Source organism: Cylas formicarius, unplaced genomic scaffold (assembly GCF_029955315.1).
Source record: "Cylas formicarius isolate icCylForm1 unplaced genomic scaffold, icCylForm1.1 PGA_scaffold_6__28_contigs__length_40554024, whole genome shotgun sequence".
In the NCBI taxonomy this organism is placed as follows: domain Eukaryota; kingdom Metazoa; phylum Arthropoda; class Insecta; order Coleoptera; family Brentidae; genus Cylas; species Cylas formicarius.
The window spans coordinates 6172963-6193848 of NW_026844347.1; the positions used below are offsets into that span (position 1 = coordinate 6172963).

The 20886-nt window shown below is 35.6% G+C and overlaps 2 protein-coding genes across 11 annotated transcripts in view; one reads left to right on the forward strand and one right to left on the reverse strand.

The window, feature by feature from the left end:
• Positions 1–308: 308 nt before the first annotated feature.
• LOC132703525 (transmembrane GTPase Marf) lies at positions 309–11699 on the forward strand. 3 transcript variants are annotated; one of them, XM_060672845.1, is made up of 12 exons: positions 309–579; positions 662–719; positions 1272–1356; positions 1409–1629; positions 1698–1997; positions 2050–2157; positions 4947–4967; positions 5026–5312; positions 6949–7281; positions 7341–7532; positions 8702–9269; positions 11279–11699. In XM_060672845.1, the coding sequence occupies exons 2-12, from the start codon at positions 705–707 to the stop codon at positions 11354–11356; spliced, it is 2208 nt and encodes a 735-aa protein (XP_060528828.1). In that variant the 5' UTR covers positions 309–579; positions 662–704; the 3' UTR covers positions 11357–11699. The 3 variants fall into 3 exon arrangements, with proteins under 3 accessions (XP_060528828.1, XP_060528826.1, XP_060528827.1); XM_060672843.1 differs by lacking the exon at positions 662–719 and having other exon boundaries at positions 1081–1356; XM_060672844.1 differs by lacking the exons at positions 662–719; positions 4947–4967 and having other exon boundaries at positions 1081–1356.
• A 618-nt stretch (positions 11700–12317) lies between these two features.
• The window catches only part of LOC132704149 (rho GTPase-activating protein 21-like), a 293818-nt gene continuing 285249 nt past the window's right edge, over positions 12318–20886 (reverse strand). For 7 of the 8 annotated variants that reach the window (XM_060673964.1, XM_060673969.1, XM_060673966.1 and 4 more), the window contains 3 exons: positions 19142–19536; positions 17115–17172; positions 12318–14608 (listed from right to left, as the gene is read on the reverse strand). In XM_060673964.1, coding sequence (XP_060529947.1) covers positions 13770–14608; positions 17115–17172; positions 19142–19536 — 1292 coding nt within the window. In that variant the 3' untranslated portion in view covers positions 12318–13769. Of the gene's footprint in view, positions 14609–16944; positions 17055–17114; positions 17173–19141; positions 19537–20886 lie in introns of all 8 variants that reach the window. The other variant, XM_060673970.1, reaches the window with a different exon arrangement.

Genomic DNA, 20886 nt, shown 5'->3' on the forward strand with positions numbered 1-20886 from the left:
CTAGTATGATAATATTTCTTCATAATTTTTATGGCTGATTGGTTTAATAGAAAAGTGGCAAAATATGGCCAATATATCTAAAGTAACTCTGGGTCTTGTAACCTACAATAGCTTTGGGTAGAGGGAAGCTTAATGCCACAATAATAACAACTAATAGAGTTGGGAGACGCATCATCATCCATTCTTGGGGAAGAAATTGTCCTATGGTTAATTATCCATGGGCAATCAGCTTTATTGGATAGGTCGAAATGCTGTCGTTATATACATATGTTGAAAATTTAAAAGAGGAAGAGTTGCCATTTCTTTTTAATCGGCGGAAACGTCAAAAGCGACCCTGTGACTTGTGGTGGTACAATTTTAAGAAAAATTTGCTGCAATTACGTAACTGGATGCCTCAAATACATACGATACCATTAAATGCACGCCAAATAATATTCTTATTTTATTTTCTCTACTATGACAATTAGTGGAAAACAAAGGAACATCGTCAGATTGAACCCCGTCAAGTGACTAAACATACATTTTTACGGCGTAAATAAACATTTGGGCTGCTTGCTTGCGCCGGGCTAATTCTGAAATGTAAGTGGAAATAATTTTCAATATTATATTCAATTACTGTTAAATCTGCGGCGTGCTAACGAAACGTTTTTGTATTCCAAAGGTTTGAGGTTATGATTGTTGGCTTTTCCATGCCATAACTTACCATGGATTCCAACCAGGTTTATAACTATATTTAATGGCTATTTGCACGTTTTTGTTGATCATTGGCGTTTCTTATTTAATTGTTGTAAACTTATGTACAGTACTACTATATACTACAATAAAAATGCAGTAATGCTGCTTTTATTATTTTTTAGATAATGTGTAGTATATCACTCTAATTTTTAGGCTTATGTACTATAGACTATGAAGTTAAGGGAAGAAGTACTTCAGGATTAGGGTCTTGGAAACATTTTATTAAATAGCAATGTGATTCTGTAAACTGTGAAAATTAAAACTTATTTTAAAATTTCTAAAACCCATTGTTGTGTATCACAACATGCATGGTCTATTTACATTTGATTTTGTGTTATTTTTCAGTTGCCTACTGTTTACGACGCATGTGGTTGGTGCACTAAAGTAGAGAACCTTTTACTGGATTGCACACTTCGCATGAAATGGCTGCTTATCTTAATCGCACTATTTCCATGATGTCTGGCGACGGGCCCCACAATAGACCGCCTGTAACTGCTGTGTTGAGAACAAATGGTATTGATAATTCCCCGTTGCAGATTTTCGTTAAAGCCAAGAAAAAAATTAATGATATATTTGGAGAAATTGAAGACTATGTTAATGATACTGTGGAATATATGAGAGGTGAGTCTTTGATCATTGTTTTCCGTATGTTGGTTTATGGCATGTGCTTCAGAGATTGGAAAGGAGGACCACATAGTATCTCCGATGAAAGTAAAGCAAATTGAAGAGTTTGTTGATAAAGTTCGCAGTATCAGGGAGGTGCTTGCCAGGGATCACATGAAAGTAGCATTTTTTGGACGCACTTCTAATGGGAAGAGCTCTGTAATCAACGCTATGCTACGTGACAAAATATTACCTAGTGGAATTGGTCATACCACCAACTGTTTTTTACAAGTTAGTAACAAGAATAATTTTTTAAAGTTACAGCTTTTTATTGTTGTTAATGTTGCTTATTTTTTTAGGTTGAAGGTTCTTCTTCAGAAGATCCATATTTAACTCTAGAAGGTTCTACTGATCATTGTGCTGTGGAGTCTGTGGGTCAATTAGCGCATGCCTTGTGTAAGGAGAAGTTAAGTGAATCACAATTGGTGCGGGTGTTTTGGCCTAAGAACCGATGCCTCTTATTGAGGGACGATGTAGTCTTTGTTGACTCGCCGGGGGTGGATGTCACGCCTAATTTGGACGAATGGATTGATAAGCATTGTTTGGATGCCGATGTGTTTGTGCTTGTTGCCAATGCAGAATCAACTTTAATGGTTACTGTAAGGTACCAAATCACCTAGCAAGTTCAAGTGTTATGACTTTTAATTTTAGGAAAAAAATTTTTTCCATAAAGTGTCGAAAAAACTGTCCAAGCCAAACATATTTATTTTAAATAACAGGTGGGACGCGTCAGCCACTGAACCTGAATTTTTAGATCAGGTGAGTTCATCATTTTTATTTAAAACGATTTTGAATTGCGAACAATGTTTCAACCAAAAAAAAAAAAACAGTCATCCTTTATTCACTAATTTTAGATTAAATAATCCCAAAATGTATGCAAAATGTCCCCTGGCGAAACCTCATAATGGGGTTTTCTTTACAGTAAAAAAATAAGAAGGAAATACAAACTCTGCAACTGAAATTATGTGATTTGATATGATAAATAAAAAATAGTGCAAAAAAAATTCAAATTTTGTGTGTGGTATAGTTGAACTACAAAAAAAAATGCTATTAATCGTTGCTAAAAATCTGAAAGTGGTGGTACAGGAAGTGCTGTTTTTTAGGTTGAAAGACAATGTTTTACTGTTAAGAATATTTCAATAAAAAATGGTTTTCAAATATAAAAATTATTGCAAAAGCAAATTGCATTGCATGGTTTTTTGAGGTTCTAAAACAGAGCATTCTCTCATACAAAAGTGCTGGAAGGGCAGCCAAAATAAAATGTAGGTTATAAATTCAGAATAAAATTAAAATATTGGCTGAGCTCCTCCACAATTAGCGACTTTTGTATAAGTCATGTTAAGCTCAATTTTGATATCTTTTGTTTATGATTTGCCCTGTATATCTGAAGCTTCAATTTTGCAATATCCATTACCAGATATTAATATCACATATTTTTGTTTTTTAGAAACTCTGGCTTATTTTTCAGAAATTCTGACCTTTCTCAGAAGTTTAGACAAACATTTGCCTAAGTAAACTATAAAACCTATATTTTATCTTTGTCGGCCTTTTAGTGCTTCCATAGTTTCATGAGCTGTTTTTGAAATAAAATTAGAATGTAGGAATTTTTGAGTACATTTAACAATTTGTTGATTAGTAAGTTTATTTTGATGAATTAAAATAAAACTGAAATAGATCAATGGTAGAGATAAAAATGATGTATGCTTTTGGCTTTTTTCTTCAGCCAGCACTCAACCACCTCATGTTTCATTTGCATTGCTTCAGAAAAATACGTTGATGATCTAGGAAGGGAAATAATTTATTTATGAAATATGCACAGTGGGATTTTTCTGAATATAATTAACATTAAAATGCCTAATTTATTTTTTATTATTTGTACAGGGTGTTTTTCTAAGCACATTACTAAAGTTTAGGGCGCGATTCGTTAAGTGAATTTAAGGCTAGAATTGTATAAACAGAGCCTCAGACGCTTTTTTTTTTCATGATGAGTGTCAAATAGACAAAATAATATTTTTAAGTAAAAAAAGGCGTTCTTGAAAGTTGCTGTTTATTCATCAAATTTAGAGAAAATTTTGTATTATATGTACAAAGTATTCAAAACATAGTTGAACTGAGGTGGCTTTTACTTGATGAAAATCCATTTATCAAAATAAATAAGAACTAAAAGTTCAAATTTTCACGAAATTATATATTAGGACATGACAATTGTTTCAAATGTAATAAAGACACGACACGTGTTTCGTGAAAATTTGAACTTTTAGTTCTTATTTATTTTTCAATATTCAGGGTGTTAAATTAAAAAAAAACATTTTTTAAAATTAATATCTAAAGAAATATTCACTCGATTCTGTTATAATTTGACAATGTTATTTGGTGTGTTAAAAAGCAGTGGTGACAGTTCGTGGAGTTCTCGATATGAAAGAAATAATTATTAACTTTAATTTTTTGCCTTTTAAACATTTTGTATTAACATAATTTTATACAAGTTATGAAAAAGTTATATTTTTAGTGGCTTAAATTGTAAAAATAAGAATGCAGAATTTTTGTTATGTTTTTATGTGTCTAAGTCCGTTTTCGACAAACCTTGTATTTTATATTAAAAATAACGTTTGCAGGGCCTAAAATAATTAACAATTTTTTCTTCATGGGAGCCTTAATTATTTAATTTTGGGATGGATTCCTTGTGGAGGGGGAGATATTGTCATGTGTTGAGTTGATCACAAATTAAACTAATTTTTTATGATTGTATTTGGAATTAAAAATTAAGGTGACTTTGTGTAAGAGTTCTCTAATCCGAAAATAATACTAAATAATAATATAAAAGTAGACAATTGGGCAGCACAGAAACGCCACTTTATGTTTTTTTTTTACTAAAAACCAGAATGTATTTAGAAAAAGTATCTACAAATTTTGGAGGAAATGAACATGTGAAGGCGCATGGTGTTTTAAAGTAAAAGTATAAGATTTGAAAGATCCTCGACACAAGCAACACTGTAAATTATTACATAACATGTGGATCTGTTACGTTTACAATTTACAAAATTTGAAAACTTAAAGACCCCAATCTTTAGCAATACAAGTTGTATATATTAGCTCTAATTCTCTAACTGCGCTTTCCACAACAGCACCTTAATTTAGAAATTGAATTTCGTTGCTAAGTCTATTTTTTAGAGCTTTCTTTTCCATTTGGGAATAATATCTTTTTACATTTTTTACAGTTAAATTTTTGAACTTTATTTTTGACAATGAAAATGTTTTCTGTTTTTTGCGAACAAAATTTGGAAATGTTGAGTTGCTTACACATGCTTTGGCATATTTTTTGTATTTCTTCCCGTATTTGCTGCGTTTTTTAATTTTAAATTTCAATTTTGTCTATAATGCATGTTAATATGCAGATTTTTGTTTTCATTGTTTAAATTTGACAAGTAAATAAACTGGACCTTCCCTTCATAGATCACCTGCAATTTGTCAGGTTAATGCTTCTTAAAGCTTTTTTTTTACGAGTTTGGTTGGTCGGTTCGTTTAAACAGTTAATTTTTTTGTGTAAGCATTGCAATGAACAGGAAGAGGTGAGTGTTTATTCCGCTTGAGAAATACTTGTTTTTGACTCGAAAACTTTTGGTAAAGGTGCGCAGGCAACATCAGGAACGGGCTGTCGACTTTCTGGTGAAGGAGCTAGGCGTATGTACGGCGAAGGAAGCCGAGGAGAGAATTTTCTTTATATCGGCAAAAGAGGTGTTGCAGGCGCGCATGGCCGAAAGGGGTCAGACCTCATCGACTCCGCTCACCGATGGATTTCAGACCCGTTACTTTGAATTTCAAAATTTCGAGCGGAAGTTCGAGGAGTGCATTTCCAAGTCAGCGGTCAAAACGAAGTTCGAACAGCATTCGCAAAGGGGAAAGTACATTGCCAAGTGAGTAATTTTACGCGTAAACGTTTCTTTTTTTATTTCATATCGAAGCCTCAATTTGTTTCGCAAAAATATTGCTAATTGTTTTTTTCACCAAGATTTAAAACAAATTGTAAAATGTAAAAAAAAATAAATTTCGCATCAAAATTAAGGACCATTAAAATTTAGGTGAACTCCAAAAGCGATGCTACGAAAAGCAATTCTACTTCTATAATTGTTTCACGCATGTACAGTGTTTAAAAAACTGAATATTTGTCACATTCTGTAGGAATTCCTCTCGTTTTTTTTATTGGCAAACGAATAAGTTGCCAGATTACAAAAGAAGTTTTATAATGGCATGCCACATTCTGCAATTACTTATTATTTAATTATTTAAATGAGGTGAAGATTGAGATTGACCTATATGCAGTGCGAACCTTAACCCGTCTTCTTAGATGATAAAAGATATATTAATATTGATCTAGCATAAATTAAATATCTGATTCAAAGTCCCAGTTCTCGAATGTCCAAGTTAATCGGTTATAAGGAGTAGGAGAGGAAACACTTGATATTGACTTTTTATTTAATTTTTCAAAGAAACTTCCACAATCTACTGTAATGCTTTTTACAAAACTTCTGGATGCATCTTGCGTCGGTTTTTGCTTAGTCGAAATTACTGACGTTTCACCAATCATCCTGTTGGCTTCTTCAGAGCTTGACTGAAACTGGCAACTGGCAGTCAACAGGATGATTGGCAAAACGTCAGTAATTTCGACTAAGCAAAAACCGACCCATGAAGTTTTGTAAAAAGCTTGACTTTTTATTTGTTTAATAATTATGATTCTGGTTAATTTTTTTATAATATATAAAATTAACTTTGAAATTGACCCAAATTTTTGTGGTGTGGTTAATACATGTATGGTGTATCAAAAGTTTTACATTTGTGCATTGTCTCCAAGCAAGATTTTTAATAAAAATTTATATTTATGTTGAGATTCGTGGAATCAAAAAGAGCGACGAGAAAGTATATTGCAAAAGATTTTCGAGTTGCCACACACTAATCAAAATATGATAAACTAACAGATGTACCACAAGCTTCTCAAAAATATCGAATCGAAATGCATTCTATCAATAAACCATTGAAAATAGTCTTAACTTAAAAGTCTTGTCTATGTCCCTCAGTAGTAACTGACTCCCTGTTTGTTTGTTCTCCGTTTGCCTTCTGTCATGCTTGTACAGTTTGCACGTAAGAGTGCCATTTTGTAAGTTCGTGAATGCAATAAAGTTTAAGTGTTTAAGCTTGGAAAGCGCGTATGATTTACATTTCTGTCAGCTGGCGGTTTCTGACATCATCGCAATAATCGCAACAAAAAAAATCCTGGAAAAAGAATAATGGAACGATATTAAACAAAAATCATTTAAATTTGTTTCAGCTTTAAAACTTTAATCATGGTTAATATTAGATTTTTTTGTGGAAACCGAATTTTATAAGTCAAAATAACAATTGCGTCCCCAGGTAGTTATTTCAGATACTCCAAAATATCTACCAGCATTTCGTCTTCTGTTCTCCAATTTTGAAATTTCTATAACCATTTATTTCCCTAATACTGTATCTCATTGACCCTCCTACTGGACACCGGGTATCGTTTTCCTTTGTTAGTGAGCTCCGCGATATACTCGAGGGCATCTACAATGAGGCACTAAAATTAAAAGAGCAGAAGATCAAACAGGAGGGCGAGCTGACAGATAAAATTAACTTCACCGAGCAGCAGTTGATGATGATAACGCACGAGATGAAAAAGAAGATTCGAACGATGGTGGAAGACGTCGAACAGCGCGTGTCGAAAGCTTTGACGGAAGAGATCCGACGCCTCAGTAGCCTGGTGGACGAGTTCAGTTTGCCCTTTCATCCGGAGCCTTTAGTACTTAACGTTTACAAGAAGGAGCTGCATTTGCACGTCGAAACTGGTCTGGGCTCGAATTTAAGGGCGAGGTAAATCGATCTGTGACGGTTAAAAGTTTAACTTATAGTCGAAAATCTCTTTGGTGTAGGTTATCGACGGCCCTGGCCATGAACATGGAACAAAGCCAGGCGGAAATGACCAACAAAATGGAGACCCTGATACCAGAAAGCTATCGAAACGCCAGCACGTTCGTTCTGCCGAGGAGACAGCCTTTCGAAATCTTGTACCGATTGAACTGCGATAACTTGTGTGCTGATTTCCACGAAGATTTAGAGTTCAGGTGAGCGGTTGGCTTAAGTAATATTGTCATTTGTTTATTTTTTACCTTAATTTGATCATTAGGCAGTAATTTAAACAAAATGCTAAAAAACAATCGTTTATTTGTTTCAAATTATAATAAAAAAACAAAAAAAATGGCCGAATGGCATGAGAGGTAGTCTTAAATAGTAAAGCAACAAGAAAAATAAGCCCTAAAAAGACATTCATATATAAAGTTACATCTCTTAGATAAAAGGTTTGATTTATGTTATGTACCAACAGGTCTCTGTGTTTAAACACCAACATAAAAGAATCCAGAACATACACACCAATATTTGTCAGATTTCTATTTTCCACAAAATAGGTCTATAGCAATCGCCCTAGCTCAGTTCAAAGATAATGAACTGAGGCATGGTAAGCCAATGCGCTGCTGCTCACATTTCTAGCCGTTACCCTCAGTGCATATTTAGCAACGTGTACTACCACATTTTGGATATTATCTATTTTAAGTCCAAGAGAAGAAATGTACTCCATTGCCATTATATATAAATTTTAGTTACTGGTCTATAAGATTTTTGTACACAGGGCATTGTGTTTCAGGTATATTTAGAAGAATCCCATGATGGAGAAGTACAGATTGAGAGCAGCTAAATCCTTTAATTTTTATTTTATCAGTATCCTCTCTACTAAAAATCAAAGTTGTATCATCTGCATACAATAGATTATATTCACCAGTTATACTACAGAGCTCATTTGTACATGCAACAGAATGCTCAGAATAGAGCTCCGGGAAACAAGCTTTACCACATTAATACTATATGTCTTCTTTTCTGACCTTAATCAAAGTGTCTTGTGGCTTACACTTTCCAAAGTTTGCGACAAATCCAAACACATGGCAAGAATTAAATCTGCGCCTTGCTCGTAACTAGCTGTCATTGTCGTAATTCTAAATTAAGTAATAATTAATAGACAATTATTATTAAGAAATTAATGTCATTTGGAAGATATTTGTCCTTTAAATTTTCAGTAAAAACGTTTTGAAACACTTAGGGAACGATAATCATTTTAAAAATGTAATTACACAACAATGAAAAGGGAACTCGGTAGATTTATTGAGAGCGAAAAATAATCCTTCAGAGAGCCGCAGATTGACCCTCTTGCTCTAGACTGTTTTTTGTTGGTCATTTTCAGGTTTTCCTACGGTATAACAGCTCTAATTCAACGATTTGCCGGCAAGGGTGGCAGCTTCCTAGCGTTAAAAAATAACCGCGAACGACCTCACAACAGCATAATGCCTTCGACGCCGACAGACGTAGTAGACGGCAGGCTAATGTACCCGAACGCCACCTTCGACGACTGGTCACTACTCTCCAGAGTGGCCCTCATGGGACTTACTTCACAGGGCACCATGGGCTGCCTCTTGGTCTCCGGATTCATGTTCAAGACCATCGGTTGGCGGGTGGTCGTGATCACAGGCGCCCTTTACAGCTGCCTTTATCTGTACGAGCGGTTGACGTGGACCAACAAAGCGAAAGAGAGAGCGTTCAAAAGGCAGTATGTGGACCACGCCACCCGAAAACTGAAAATGATCGTCGACCTGACGTCGGCGAACTGCAGCCATCAGGTACAGCAGGAGCTGAGCGGTACATTTGCGAGACTGTGCAGCTTGGTGGACAGAGCAACGAGAGACATGGACGATCAGCTCAGGGTGTTGGAGAAGGAGGTCGCCACGCTGGACAGTGCGGGCGGCAAAGCTAAGGTCGGTAGTTTACTTTTCGTTCTATTGAATGCGGGAAATGCGACTAATGTGGCAAGCTTGGTGCAATTATGACACATTCAAATAATCAGTCACTGGCCATCCACGTCAATTGGGGAAACGTTGCATTTGAAGTACTAATTCTGTTGTACTTTTTGGTACGTCTCTTTTTTGTAGGGAAAAATGTAATTGAAAAACCTCATTTATTTTTTTATACGTGCAATGCGCAAGATATGGGTTTGCAATGATGGCGATTTTTGTAAAATACGCCCTTTCATATAACAATCTCATTTAGACATTAACATAATGATTAAATAAAAACAATACAAGTGAAAGACTCGTATCAAACAGAATATACAATAAAAATAAACAAACAATTAAGTGACAATATGGAAATATTCAATTCAACTCGGACGTTATATGGGGGCTATACACATGCATGCAAGTCCGCGCGCAAGTGTGTACAGGTAAGTCCGCGAGCAAGTGCGAAACGAATTGCGGCCACACACTATTCAGGTCAACCTGGAGGTTCACCAGTTGGTGGGGCCTGCTGCTGTGTGAAAAATGAAGTTGGCCTTCGCACTTGCTCTAAAAATCAAACACAATCTGATTCGTTTCGAGCCGCGCTTGGAACTGAACGAGCCTCGAGTTTTGACCCATACACATTCGCACTTACTCGCGTGTCTCGACCTGTACAGGCACGTCTTAACACTTGCCTGCATGTGTATAGGCCGCTATACACATACGCAGTTGTTTTAAAATTAAAAGCTTGTTTAACTACTAGGGATTTTGTTAAACAATTTGTATTTTGTGGCATTGTAGCTAAAAGATCTCTTAAAAAGGTAGGTTCAATATTTAGATACTTTATTCAGATTACGGTGTCTGTAGAGCGTGGACGGAGCCAGCCAGTTTATCCCATATAATTTAAAGAAAAGTAATCAATTTTAATGACGGCCCGGATGTTCTAGGTACTTCTTCAAAACCCTCAGATTTTGACACTCAAAATAAAAAAATAAATAAATAAAACATGTATTAAAATGGTGGGTAGAGTGCAACAATAGAATATTTATATAATATTTTCTTTTGCCAAACGAAACAAGATAGACAAAAATTCCAGTGACAAAAAGCTTGCATTTTTAGTTGCTTAATTTGAAAAAAAAGGTAAAGGCATTTTTTGTTGTCAAAAATGTTGGATAATTCGCAGTAATTTGTGTGTGACCTCACTTAAATTCATTTTAAAATTTCGTTTTGTGATGAAGTAAACCTCGTGTTTCCCTTCTATGTTTACATTTATTGTGTTGAAATTTGGTGGTGTTGTTTGTTGAGACAAGGATTAATTAAATTATTTAATCTTAATTTTATTAATCTTTGTCTCAACACCACCAAATATCAACTATATTGGTTAAGGGTTGGTTGGTATTTTATTAATCGTGATGCAAAGCTATAACACCCTGTCCGGAATTTGGGTATTATATCAATCAACGAGAGAACTTGATATTTTACCACAATTTCAAGTGTTTTTAAGGCAGCAGGAAGAATACTTATTGGTCTCAGTTCATTTAAGCTTGAAGACATTTCAACCTTGGGCATGGGGGTAATGAGAGCCATTTTGCAAATTGTTGGAACTGAACCATATTGCAAAGATACATCTATAATATTAACTAGTGGCTTTAAACAATAAGACAAAGTTTTAACATTTTTCTGGAAATCTAGTTCTCTCCAACAGCATTATTTATTTGTGATACTATTTCTACATGCCAAAATGTCTTCTTAAGTTAAAGTGAGCCAAGTAAACAGTCTAACCTCGGGGTCAACTTTCATGTGATTGTTTCTTAAGGTGTTTTTGATTGTTTGGGAATAATGTTTCATTTAGAGATGCGATTATTTCTACCGTTGCGTATTTTTCTCTAATGAGAGATACCAGTATTAAAACTGATGTTTGTGTAACCTAATATTTTAGTATTTAATTTTTTGATAATAATTAGGCATTGAAAAGAAAATTCCCATTTCAGGTCTTGCGTAACAAAGCCAATTACCTCGCCCACGAATTGGATTTGTTCGTGGACGCTTATTTGAAATTGCATAATTAGTCCTGGAGGTTCGTCTCACGTCGATAGTTTGGAGGTAGTTTTTAGTATTATAATTTGCTCGGGAAAAACTTCAAGCCTGTCTCCGACTTGCAGAGGTTAATTAGTTTAATACTTTCGCTTCAAATGGTATGTGTATCCGGGAATGTTTTCATTTTGCTGTTGCCGGTTTGACGCGAATTTTAGTTGTGATAACGAACGAAAAGCTAATGAAAAGCTGACGGTGACTATTGTTTACTTGTAATTTTATTTAATAATGAACGATTGTGTCATGTAGATCAGCGAGCAAACGATATATTATATATATTCTATTAATTTATCAATATACAAATTTACTTACCCGTGATGTTCACGTTTTTCTCTATGATTCGATTTCGTAGCTGTTTCAGGCCCCTTCGACTATCGAACGGTGCAAAAGATTATGTGCAAGTGATACTCGAAGTTACATGTTATAACGTTGTAAATAATAAATTGTTGTTTTTAAATTGTTTTTTTTTCTCTTTACTGGCGGTGTTGTTTTCTAATATCAAATAAGTGAGTAAAATGTTCAAAATACTATCAGTGTTATTTTTATCTAGTGAAAACATCTCATCAATCTGAACCCGTCACTAAAGTATCGGAAATGTTCAAATTGTTCAGGTCGATCATTTATTGTCCAAACAAATTTTGTTCCATCACATAAGAGTGAGGAGTAAAGAGGGTGGAAAATAATAAAGGGGGTTGAAATTTGTCAAGCGAGTAGAACACGTCGAGGTGATCATTCTTGTCCAATAAATACGAAAGGATGATCTATGAAAAAAAAAAAGTGGTACTGGTAAGTGGATAAAAAAGTCTTGTCTCTTGTAAAGTTGCCATATGTGAAATGGCTTTACAAAAGCGACATAGAGTCAAAATCGGCAAGAAATACACAAAAGGTCAGTTTGGGACTTTTTCAGGAAACGAATCGGTGATACATTATCAGTGCATAAATTGAAAATATATTTACAATTTCCACAAATTACAACAACACATACATTTTTGTACTTAAAAACTATAAAAACAATAACAGGCAAGATACAAACAGCCTAGCAGCGTTGCAAGGGCGATCGGTTTCCATATCCGCACGTCCTGCGCCGTTTTTAATTCAATACATACGGTTATAAATTACATAGTTAGTACAGTGCAAATAATTGAATTAGGCAAATTCCGATATTTATTTATGTACAACAGAATACGTCCTACTTTTTTTATCACAAAATAAAATTGCTCGACAACTGGAATTATTTTGCGGGATCACATTCAAACAAGCGAAAAAACTAAAAATTACCTAACAAATAAATGCGAAACTGTCAAGATCGTAATAATAATAATAAAAAATCTACTTAACAAGAGAAATTGCATTTCCGTCCGTTTTGATCTACGCTACAAGTTTATGTATATACACGAGTTAAGTCTAGTTGACGACTACCAATAGTGAATGAATCAAATGAATGGGCGAACTTCTGCCAGCATTGCAATTTTTTCGGTTAATTCGACTGTTTATTGAAAAGCAACCCATGTTTGAAACTAACTGATTGTAGAACGTTCATTGTTTTTATTTTATTTTACATAATAGAAGTTCCACAATCTCTGTTCGCAGGATATAGGCAAAGAGTTGTATATGCCTTCATTCTTAGTTACATCTTAATGCTGCGGTTGGTAGTCAAGAGAATAACGACAAAGTTCTAAAAAGTCGGAGTTTAAATATACTGTGCGCACCAGGTATGACTGCTGGTTGCTGGTGTGTGACAGCCCTCTTTGGTTGTCCTTGTTACCTGTGATTAATAGTATCCACAGCTTGCTTACCTCTAGTGACGGCTTGCCAAAGGCGTCTTTGTTGCCCTGGATAAAGCAGCACTGAATTTTCGGGACGGGAGCAACAATAGTTCGTGGAGGGCAAAACCCCGGTACAAGAGAAAATTAAAAAAAGCAGGGAATCAAAGACGCTTTCAGTAGTCCATCAAGTGCGGTAAACCGACCGTGGATACCAGTAGTTGGCTGGCACCCACATTACACACTACATTTCAGGTCGTAAGTTTATGAATTTTATTTTTATTGGCTTTAGATATAATTTAAAGCAAAGGCAATGGAAGTCCAGACAAATAGTTTTCTAGTATTAAGATGCAGAACTAAAATTGTAACAGCCATGCTTCAGAATATATTTCTAATTCCAGACGTACATATTTTTGAAGTATCATTTTATAGTCGGTAAAAACGAGCAAAATTGGCGAAAGCGTTACTGCCGCGGTAGTCGACAAACTAGACGCTAAATACCGTAAAAACCAGGCGGGGTTGGGGGACGGCGGCCACCCAACTTAAACCTAATATCACATCGTTTTAGAATACCATCCGAGCGTTACCAGCGAAATACCATATTGCACATGCGTCGCGACGTGACTCACACGTGAGACTCGAGCGGTACCTTGAACACCGTCGACTCTGGGAAACTCTGAGGTCGCGAGCCGATCAGATGCTGCCTGAGCGCCACCACCATGTTCTCCGGCCCGATCAGGTTAATCTCGAAGAAGAACCGTTCGCGTCTGGTCGAGCTGAGGTCCGGCGAGCTCGTCCTCAATCCCCTCTCCTTATCTGCGCGCGGATCCTCCCGCTTCTGCGCCGTGTCCATCACCCATGTCACCTTGTCTGGGTCTTTCGTGCCGCCCACTGTGTGACGCCGCTTGATCGAACGATCGGGCGCGCCGTTCTTCCGCTTGTTCTTCGTTGACTCTTTGAGTTTGCGTCCCAACTCGCGTCGCTTGTTGATGTTGCTCTCTGTTTTCTCTGTCTTCGTCAAGCTATCGGACCTCTTCAGTTTGTCTCCTGTTTTGTTCAAGCTCTCCGACCGTTTCACCTTGTTGTTGGTGGTCGGCGGCGGTTTGTTCAGCGACTCGGACCGTTTCAGTTTGCTCGCGATCAACGTTAACGATATGTGACGCTCGTTGTCAGGCACCGTGTCCTCCTGCGTGTCCACCTCCTTCTCCTTATCCCGTTTCGCTTGCTCCTTCGGCGCGTCGCGGTAGCTTCGCGCGTTGCTCTTGTGCAGGCTAGGGTTTTTGTAGAGGTCCTTGACGGGCGACGCGGTTCCCTTGTCTGGGGCAGTGACATCGTCGCTACCCGTTCGCTTGTCCGGAGACTCGTCCGCATACGGGATGTCGTCGTCGGACAGGATGTTCAGCCGCGACGATTTCTCCTTCAGTTTTTGGTCAATCAGTTTAGTCATCGTGCTCAACAGGGACTCTGCAACGAGAGGGTGGTGGATGAGAATAGCTGTCGATCCCCCAGAAATGAAAGGTAGACGATTTTAGTCGGCAAAAAACAGTTGGGTTAATTTAAACGCGTTGCGAGCGGCATTGGGAAAAAGGGGCGTAGAAACGACCTTTTCTTTACTCCGTTTACAGTTTTTTTTGCTGTGTTATACGTTTCCTACATTAAATAACAGCGGCCTGACAAGCCGCGACTTCGTGCGTTGTCGCGGCTTGGCGGGCGCGCGCATGCACAAGTTTAGCTTGTCATACAAGAAGTTAAGTACACAATGAGCTTTATAAACTTTGCTATATGCTCCACCCGTGTCTACAAAAATGGAGATGAAATAGTGTCTGCTTATAACACTTGTTGCATAATCTGCTATGGTTACCACCGTTTTCTATATTTCGGACACTTTTTGTAAATTGGGTTTGTTCGAAACTGGTTCGGCGATGTTTATGAGTATGCGCACTTGCTCTTTATAGTCTAAGCCAGTGGTAGGCAGACGACAAAGTATTTCAACCGTACCAGGTATATCAACCGTTCATGAGATGAAGAGTCACTAAATCCTGCGAAGGGTCAGTGATGATGTCACTTAGGAAGTGTCGCAGACATTTTTGAAAATAAATTTGAAAAAAAAAATTTAGCAAACCTGATTTTTATAAGAGTATTGAAAGCTTATTTTTACAGCAATAGACATTTTCTTCGGTTTTAACTATTCTTCCTTTATTACCTTTGATGTATTGCAACTACTCAAGATCGTCCGATTGCCATTGTAAGCACTAGATTTTCTACCTAAACGTTGCGGTCTGTTGTCAGAAAGTTATTATTATTAATGCTGCAACAGCCAGCACGTTATTGAGTGAGAGTGATGAAATACAAAATATTGTAAAGTTGTGTACCGTGCTGCACAAAAAGAGGATACAGATAGTGTGCGAAGAAACAATTAAAAAATGTAGGTGTTCCAGGAACTGTATAAACTAAGATATTACCATATTGTACATAGTGTTACAAATTACTAATAGCGTTAAAAACAATCCTTCCGATCCTAATATAAAAACATCTTCCACATCTTAATCTTCCACTATTGAACAGTCATTGCCTAACAGCTCAATGATGAAGCGGGAGGGATTCGCCTATGGTAAACATTTCTAATTTTGATAAAAGGTGGAAGAAGAAGAAATTTGATAACCAATTTCCCAACTTTTGAAAATATTGATTTTATAAACTTTGGCGATGTATATTTTTTTGCAACAAAAAAATCCAATCAAACCTCCTGTCCTAACACACACAAAAACTAAACTTTTAAAACGTACTTAAAAGACCTCAAGAAAGATACCAAATATAAAATACAAATAATTGAAAAATTGAAGATTACTGCTGAAAAATAATCTTTTTAATATTTTCAAAAATGTCTATAAGGTAACAAACGGAAAAATTGTTTGCCATTGTATTTTTTCTAATAGCAATACTTATATCTTTTAAAATATTTAAACGACAGCTCTGGTAAAATACTTTCGAACGTTTTATTTTGTCAATATTTGCCACTTGCATAATAGAACTTGTCTGTGGTTTTGGGGTTATATTATAAATAAATGAATTTAGAAGAAAATAAGACCAAAAACTAGTAATTTTTGGAAAAAATGAAAATTCAGAGAAATCTACGAGAACATTATATAGATACTAAATTTAATACATACTAATAAATGTAATCTTCGATGTAACTCAACGCATGTAATCTAAAAAGAGTTGATCGGCTTTTTTTTTCTCTACTTTTTTGGATTTTACTGTCTTTGCACCAATCAATTTTTTTTCTTTGAAAAACACTATCTCATAAATCAAATTTTTACAATACAAAATGTTATGAATGGTATGTTAAATGAAGTGCGCAAATTAATTACACATGAAAAAGAAAAACTGATCTTCAAAATTATTCAAAAAGCAAAATATACATGGGAGTAGAAAGTTTGATAGAATTGAAATTTGAGAATATTCAGTTCACACAAATCTTTTTACCAATAAATGTTTTCGAAATATCGAAGTTTGATTTTATTTTAATTTATCCAGAACATCCAAAAATTTAAAAATTTAATACTATTCTAACTTTCAAAATTTATCGAATAGCTGTGCATAGAATTTTGCAAATTACGCTCAATGTCTTTTGGATCTTAATCAAAAAAGCTCGTGTAAACATTCACCGAAAACGAAATGCGTGAAGCCGTTTCGCATGGCAACGTGTTACTTAAACGACATTTTGTGCTCATCAAGCGGTTGGCAAAAACACAGATTGCGAAAGCTCGATTTTTTTTTTTAATTGCCCAGCGTTCTACCTCGGGTCGATTGTATGAGTGGCGCGTTCTCGGAGGTCTTTGGGGGGTGGCGGCGGAAGGAGGTCGCACCGACCTCCATCCCCTGACCGGCGCCGAAGGATCGTTAATGCCTAAACGTTACGGAAACGTGAGCTCGGGACACGGACTTCGATCGAGATTAATTTACTTACCGTCCTCCGTCTGAAGTTTGTTCAGCGAGTCGAACGAGCCTCTCCTTTGGCCGTCGCTCTGCAAAAAATAATAATAATACTTCTTTATTTCAAATCAGAACCACTCGAAACAGTAAGCAAAACATAAAATGAAATGACACAAAAGTAATTGTTTTATGAATACAAAAACTCTGTCACTGCGTTTGGTTCGATTCCAATAAGCAGTCTCTTGATGGTCCTCCAAACACATTACGTTTGTTGTTTCAGGCAATTTATTCTACAGGGTGTTTCAAAATAATGACAAAAAAATGAAATGTTTAAATATAGGGTAGTTTATTTTATAAATCTTGAGATAATATCCAACAGTTACACTACAACGTGGCGGCAAAATAGAGTTTTTATTTTTTATCTTGAAAACGACAATGGATAGAACAATCCAACATTTCTTTATGCATATTTTTGATGGTGCTCAACTAAATTTAAAAGACTTAGGCAACGACATGGAAAAACATCAATTTCGATAAAAGGGTTTATTGGAAACATTTTTGTCTATTACAATTTACACATCAAGAAATACGTCGAAAAATTTTTTTTTGAAATTATTTAAATTAAATTATTTAATTATTAACCGGGTGCTGTCAAACAGTTGTATTTTTTACCAACATATTTATCAATTATCTTCAAAGGAATTACATTTTAAAAATAATTTATTTATAAAGATTTCTGATTCTATAAAAGACGACAAGCTTCTAAGGAATTCTCGATTGCACACCGATATCGGCTGTCCATTTCTTGATTTACAACATTTGTTAGGATGCGGCATGTTTTTGGAAACTTTGCCATTTTGGGGAACCCTTCGTATAGCGGGCATTGTAAAGCTTATTAGAAAAGTAAAAAACGGCGACATACTAAGATTTTTTCTGTCTTCAATTATTTTTGAGCAATAAACAAAACTTGTTTTTTTAAATGGATCATCCTGTATATATTTGAAGAATACGATTGAATTTGTCGAGAGCCTCAGGAAAATAAAAGCCTACAATTGTTTTTAGTATTAAGCCTAATATTTACGTTTAAAAAATATATAATCCTCTATTTAATTTAAAAGAGAACAATTTTGGAAATTTTTATTTATTCTAAAAGAAATTAAAATTAATTAAAAAATATAAAAAAGAAACTTACGTGTTGCATTTAAAAATAACAAATGCCCTTGCTTGTAGCTCTCTAGGGATTGTGTTAGTGGCATTTTTCAAATCTGCCACTGTTTGGTACTGGGAATTTTATTTTGTACGTACCTCCACAAAAAGATATCCAAAATCGGTAAATCGAGTGACCCAGGTTGGCCGTCTTATAGGTCTATTTGTTCTAAGCCAGTGGCAGGAAACTCTTAACGTTGTTGCAAATATAAATTATTACGATGTGCCAACGCTCCATTGAATACTATTTTGGAGGTGCCCATAATTTGTTAATATTTGCAATAAGACTGCGGTTTAAAAATATTTTTTACAATTTTTCTTCCCAATATAAATTCCCAAAATATTTAATTAAAATTTGTAACACAAATTGCAAGAAATACAAAGGGCAGAATTCTGATTATTATTTTGTTTTTCAAGGGACCTGTCATGACCAACTAATAAAAGCGATTTTTTTTTAAACTTAAATATTAGAATCAATATTAAGAACAAGCATAGAGAGATGCTTTTGAGAAACTCAATCGTATTATCCAATAATATAAGTTTGGTTTATTTAAATGTCGGAAGAAAAAAAATCTGAGTGAGTATGTCACTGAATTCTGCGTAAAATCAGCAACCAAGTACTTTTCTAATAACCTTTAGAGTAACTGAGATAGAAGGTATAAAGCTTCCAAAAATTATTTCTCTAAAAAGGAACACAATGTCGTATCTCTCTATCTTTATAAATAAACGAGATACCCCGTAAAACTATGGAAAAATAGACACCCGGTAATAACTGCGACCCTTTAAGTACCATTCTAGTACTACTACTAAACAATGCGTCGTCAATAAGACAGGAAAGCAAAGAATCGAACTCACCTCGTTCTCGTATTTCACCTTCTTCAGTCCATTGTTCAAGTTCGAATCCGAAATGCCGGAATTGACGTTTTCGACAGAGCTGCCCCGCCTCAAGCAGTACCTGGTTGCCGCGTCCACGCTGTCGACCTCTCGGTAGGTTTTCACGTCGTCCTTCCGGCCCGACGGTCTGCCGACGAGTCCACTAGCGTTGTACGAGTATCGGTTGTTCATCTCGGCCGCGTTGCCGGCGTACTGCACCGGATTGAAACTGTTCCGGTTGTTGTTTGGGTTTCGCGCGAAAACGTTCTGGGCGCTGTGGGTTTTCGTCAGCGGTTGCAGTTCGGACGGTTTCATCGAGAGCCTCGACGTTTGGTTCACGTTACTCGCTGACGAACTCAAGTGACTGGATTTGGATTCTGGAACGCGGAACGAAACAAGTCGATAATAAAAGAGCTACCCAACCTTCGTACTAAATGTAAACCACCCGATATTTAGATCTCCTCATTAAAGGTCAATTTGAAGGTGTAATGTTACCAGTATTAGATAATATAGTGGCCTAACGCGGGTAAAAATTGATGTCCCTCATGATATTTCCTCTAAATTCCACAAGCTAATCTGCACCATTTTCTTTATAAAAGTGATCTCGGTTACATTTACCATCTGAACTAACTAAAAGAATCCATAAGGACCCGTACGAGGATGATCGGCGAAACGTCAGCAAGTTCGATTAATCAACAACCGATGTAGGAGAAATCCAAAAGATTTGTAATGAGTAAAATTTAGCTACCACATAAGGCCTCGCAATAAATACGCTCTTTCGCATTATGTTCGAGGGTGATCGATCATTTATCTTGAAACAAATTCAGGATTTATGTTTGAATAATGTTTTTTAGACGTTTTAATGACGAGAATCCCTCTTTAAATTTTATATGAACTCAATTGATCTTATTTGCGAATTATGTAACTAATTTTCTTAAAGTAGCTGGGATACATTATTGTGAACTGGGATGTTGACAGTGACAGTCTTTAATTTAATATTTTTGATACAAACCTAATTAGCTAAACTAGTACCACTGCATATGTGGTACAGTGATGCATATATCTTTTTTAACACACGGCTTTAATGTATAAACCAAATGTATTGTATATAGATTCTCTTAATTGTTTGTGTGTAGCCATTCACAGATCTTATCATGTGTACGCTCGTTGTAGGTATTTTTTGTAACGTTTTAGGAAAACAATGCATACAATTCGGAACAAAAACTGTATTTTTTAACACTTAAAATGCCAAAAACACATCTGGAAAACATTATAAAAACCAAATTAGCAGCTCAAATGCGAATTTCAACTATATTTTGTTTTTAAATTTAATTGGACATAAACTTTTCAAAATATGCGTCAGATTTTCAAGTGCATCCAAACTGGTTACTGAACATATTTGCATTTTTCAGTGACTACCATAAACTGCCAGTATTTCAGAATACGGTTTAACATTATTTTAGTCATTTTTTGGATGCTGGTAAAAGCACTTTTTTCTCTAGGCGTCTAAATGAAGTAGATACTGTAATATTGTAATATAATAGGAAGATAATTAAAAAATATATAACTTTTTAAATAAGGATATTTTTCATCATGTCCTTTTCAATCAGCATTCTCAGTATTTTCTATTTTTCTCTCAAAAATTACAACAGGTAGTGACTCAAAAGCATTAAAATACACGTAGCAATTCAAATGTTCGTTTGAGTGTTTCCTAGAGTAATTCAAAA

Coding starts and splice junctions, on each gene's coding strand:
- LOC132703525 (XM_060672843.1), top strand. CDS start 1,158: ATGGCTGCTTATCTTAATCGCACTATTTCCATGATGTCTGGCGACGGG. Junction 1,630..1,697: donor CCACCAACTGTTTTTTACAA/GTTAGTAACAAG, acceptor TTATTTTTTTAG/GTTGAAGGTTCTTCTTCAGA. Junction 7,282..7,340: donor GGCTCGAATTTAAGGGCGAG/GTAAATCGATCT, acceptor TCTTTGGTGTAG/GTTATCGACGGCCCTGGCCA.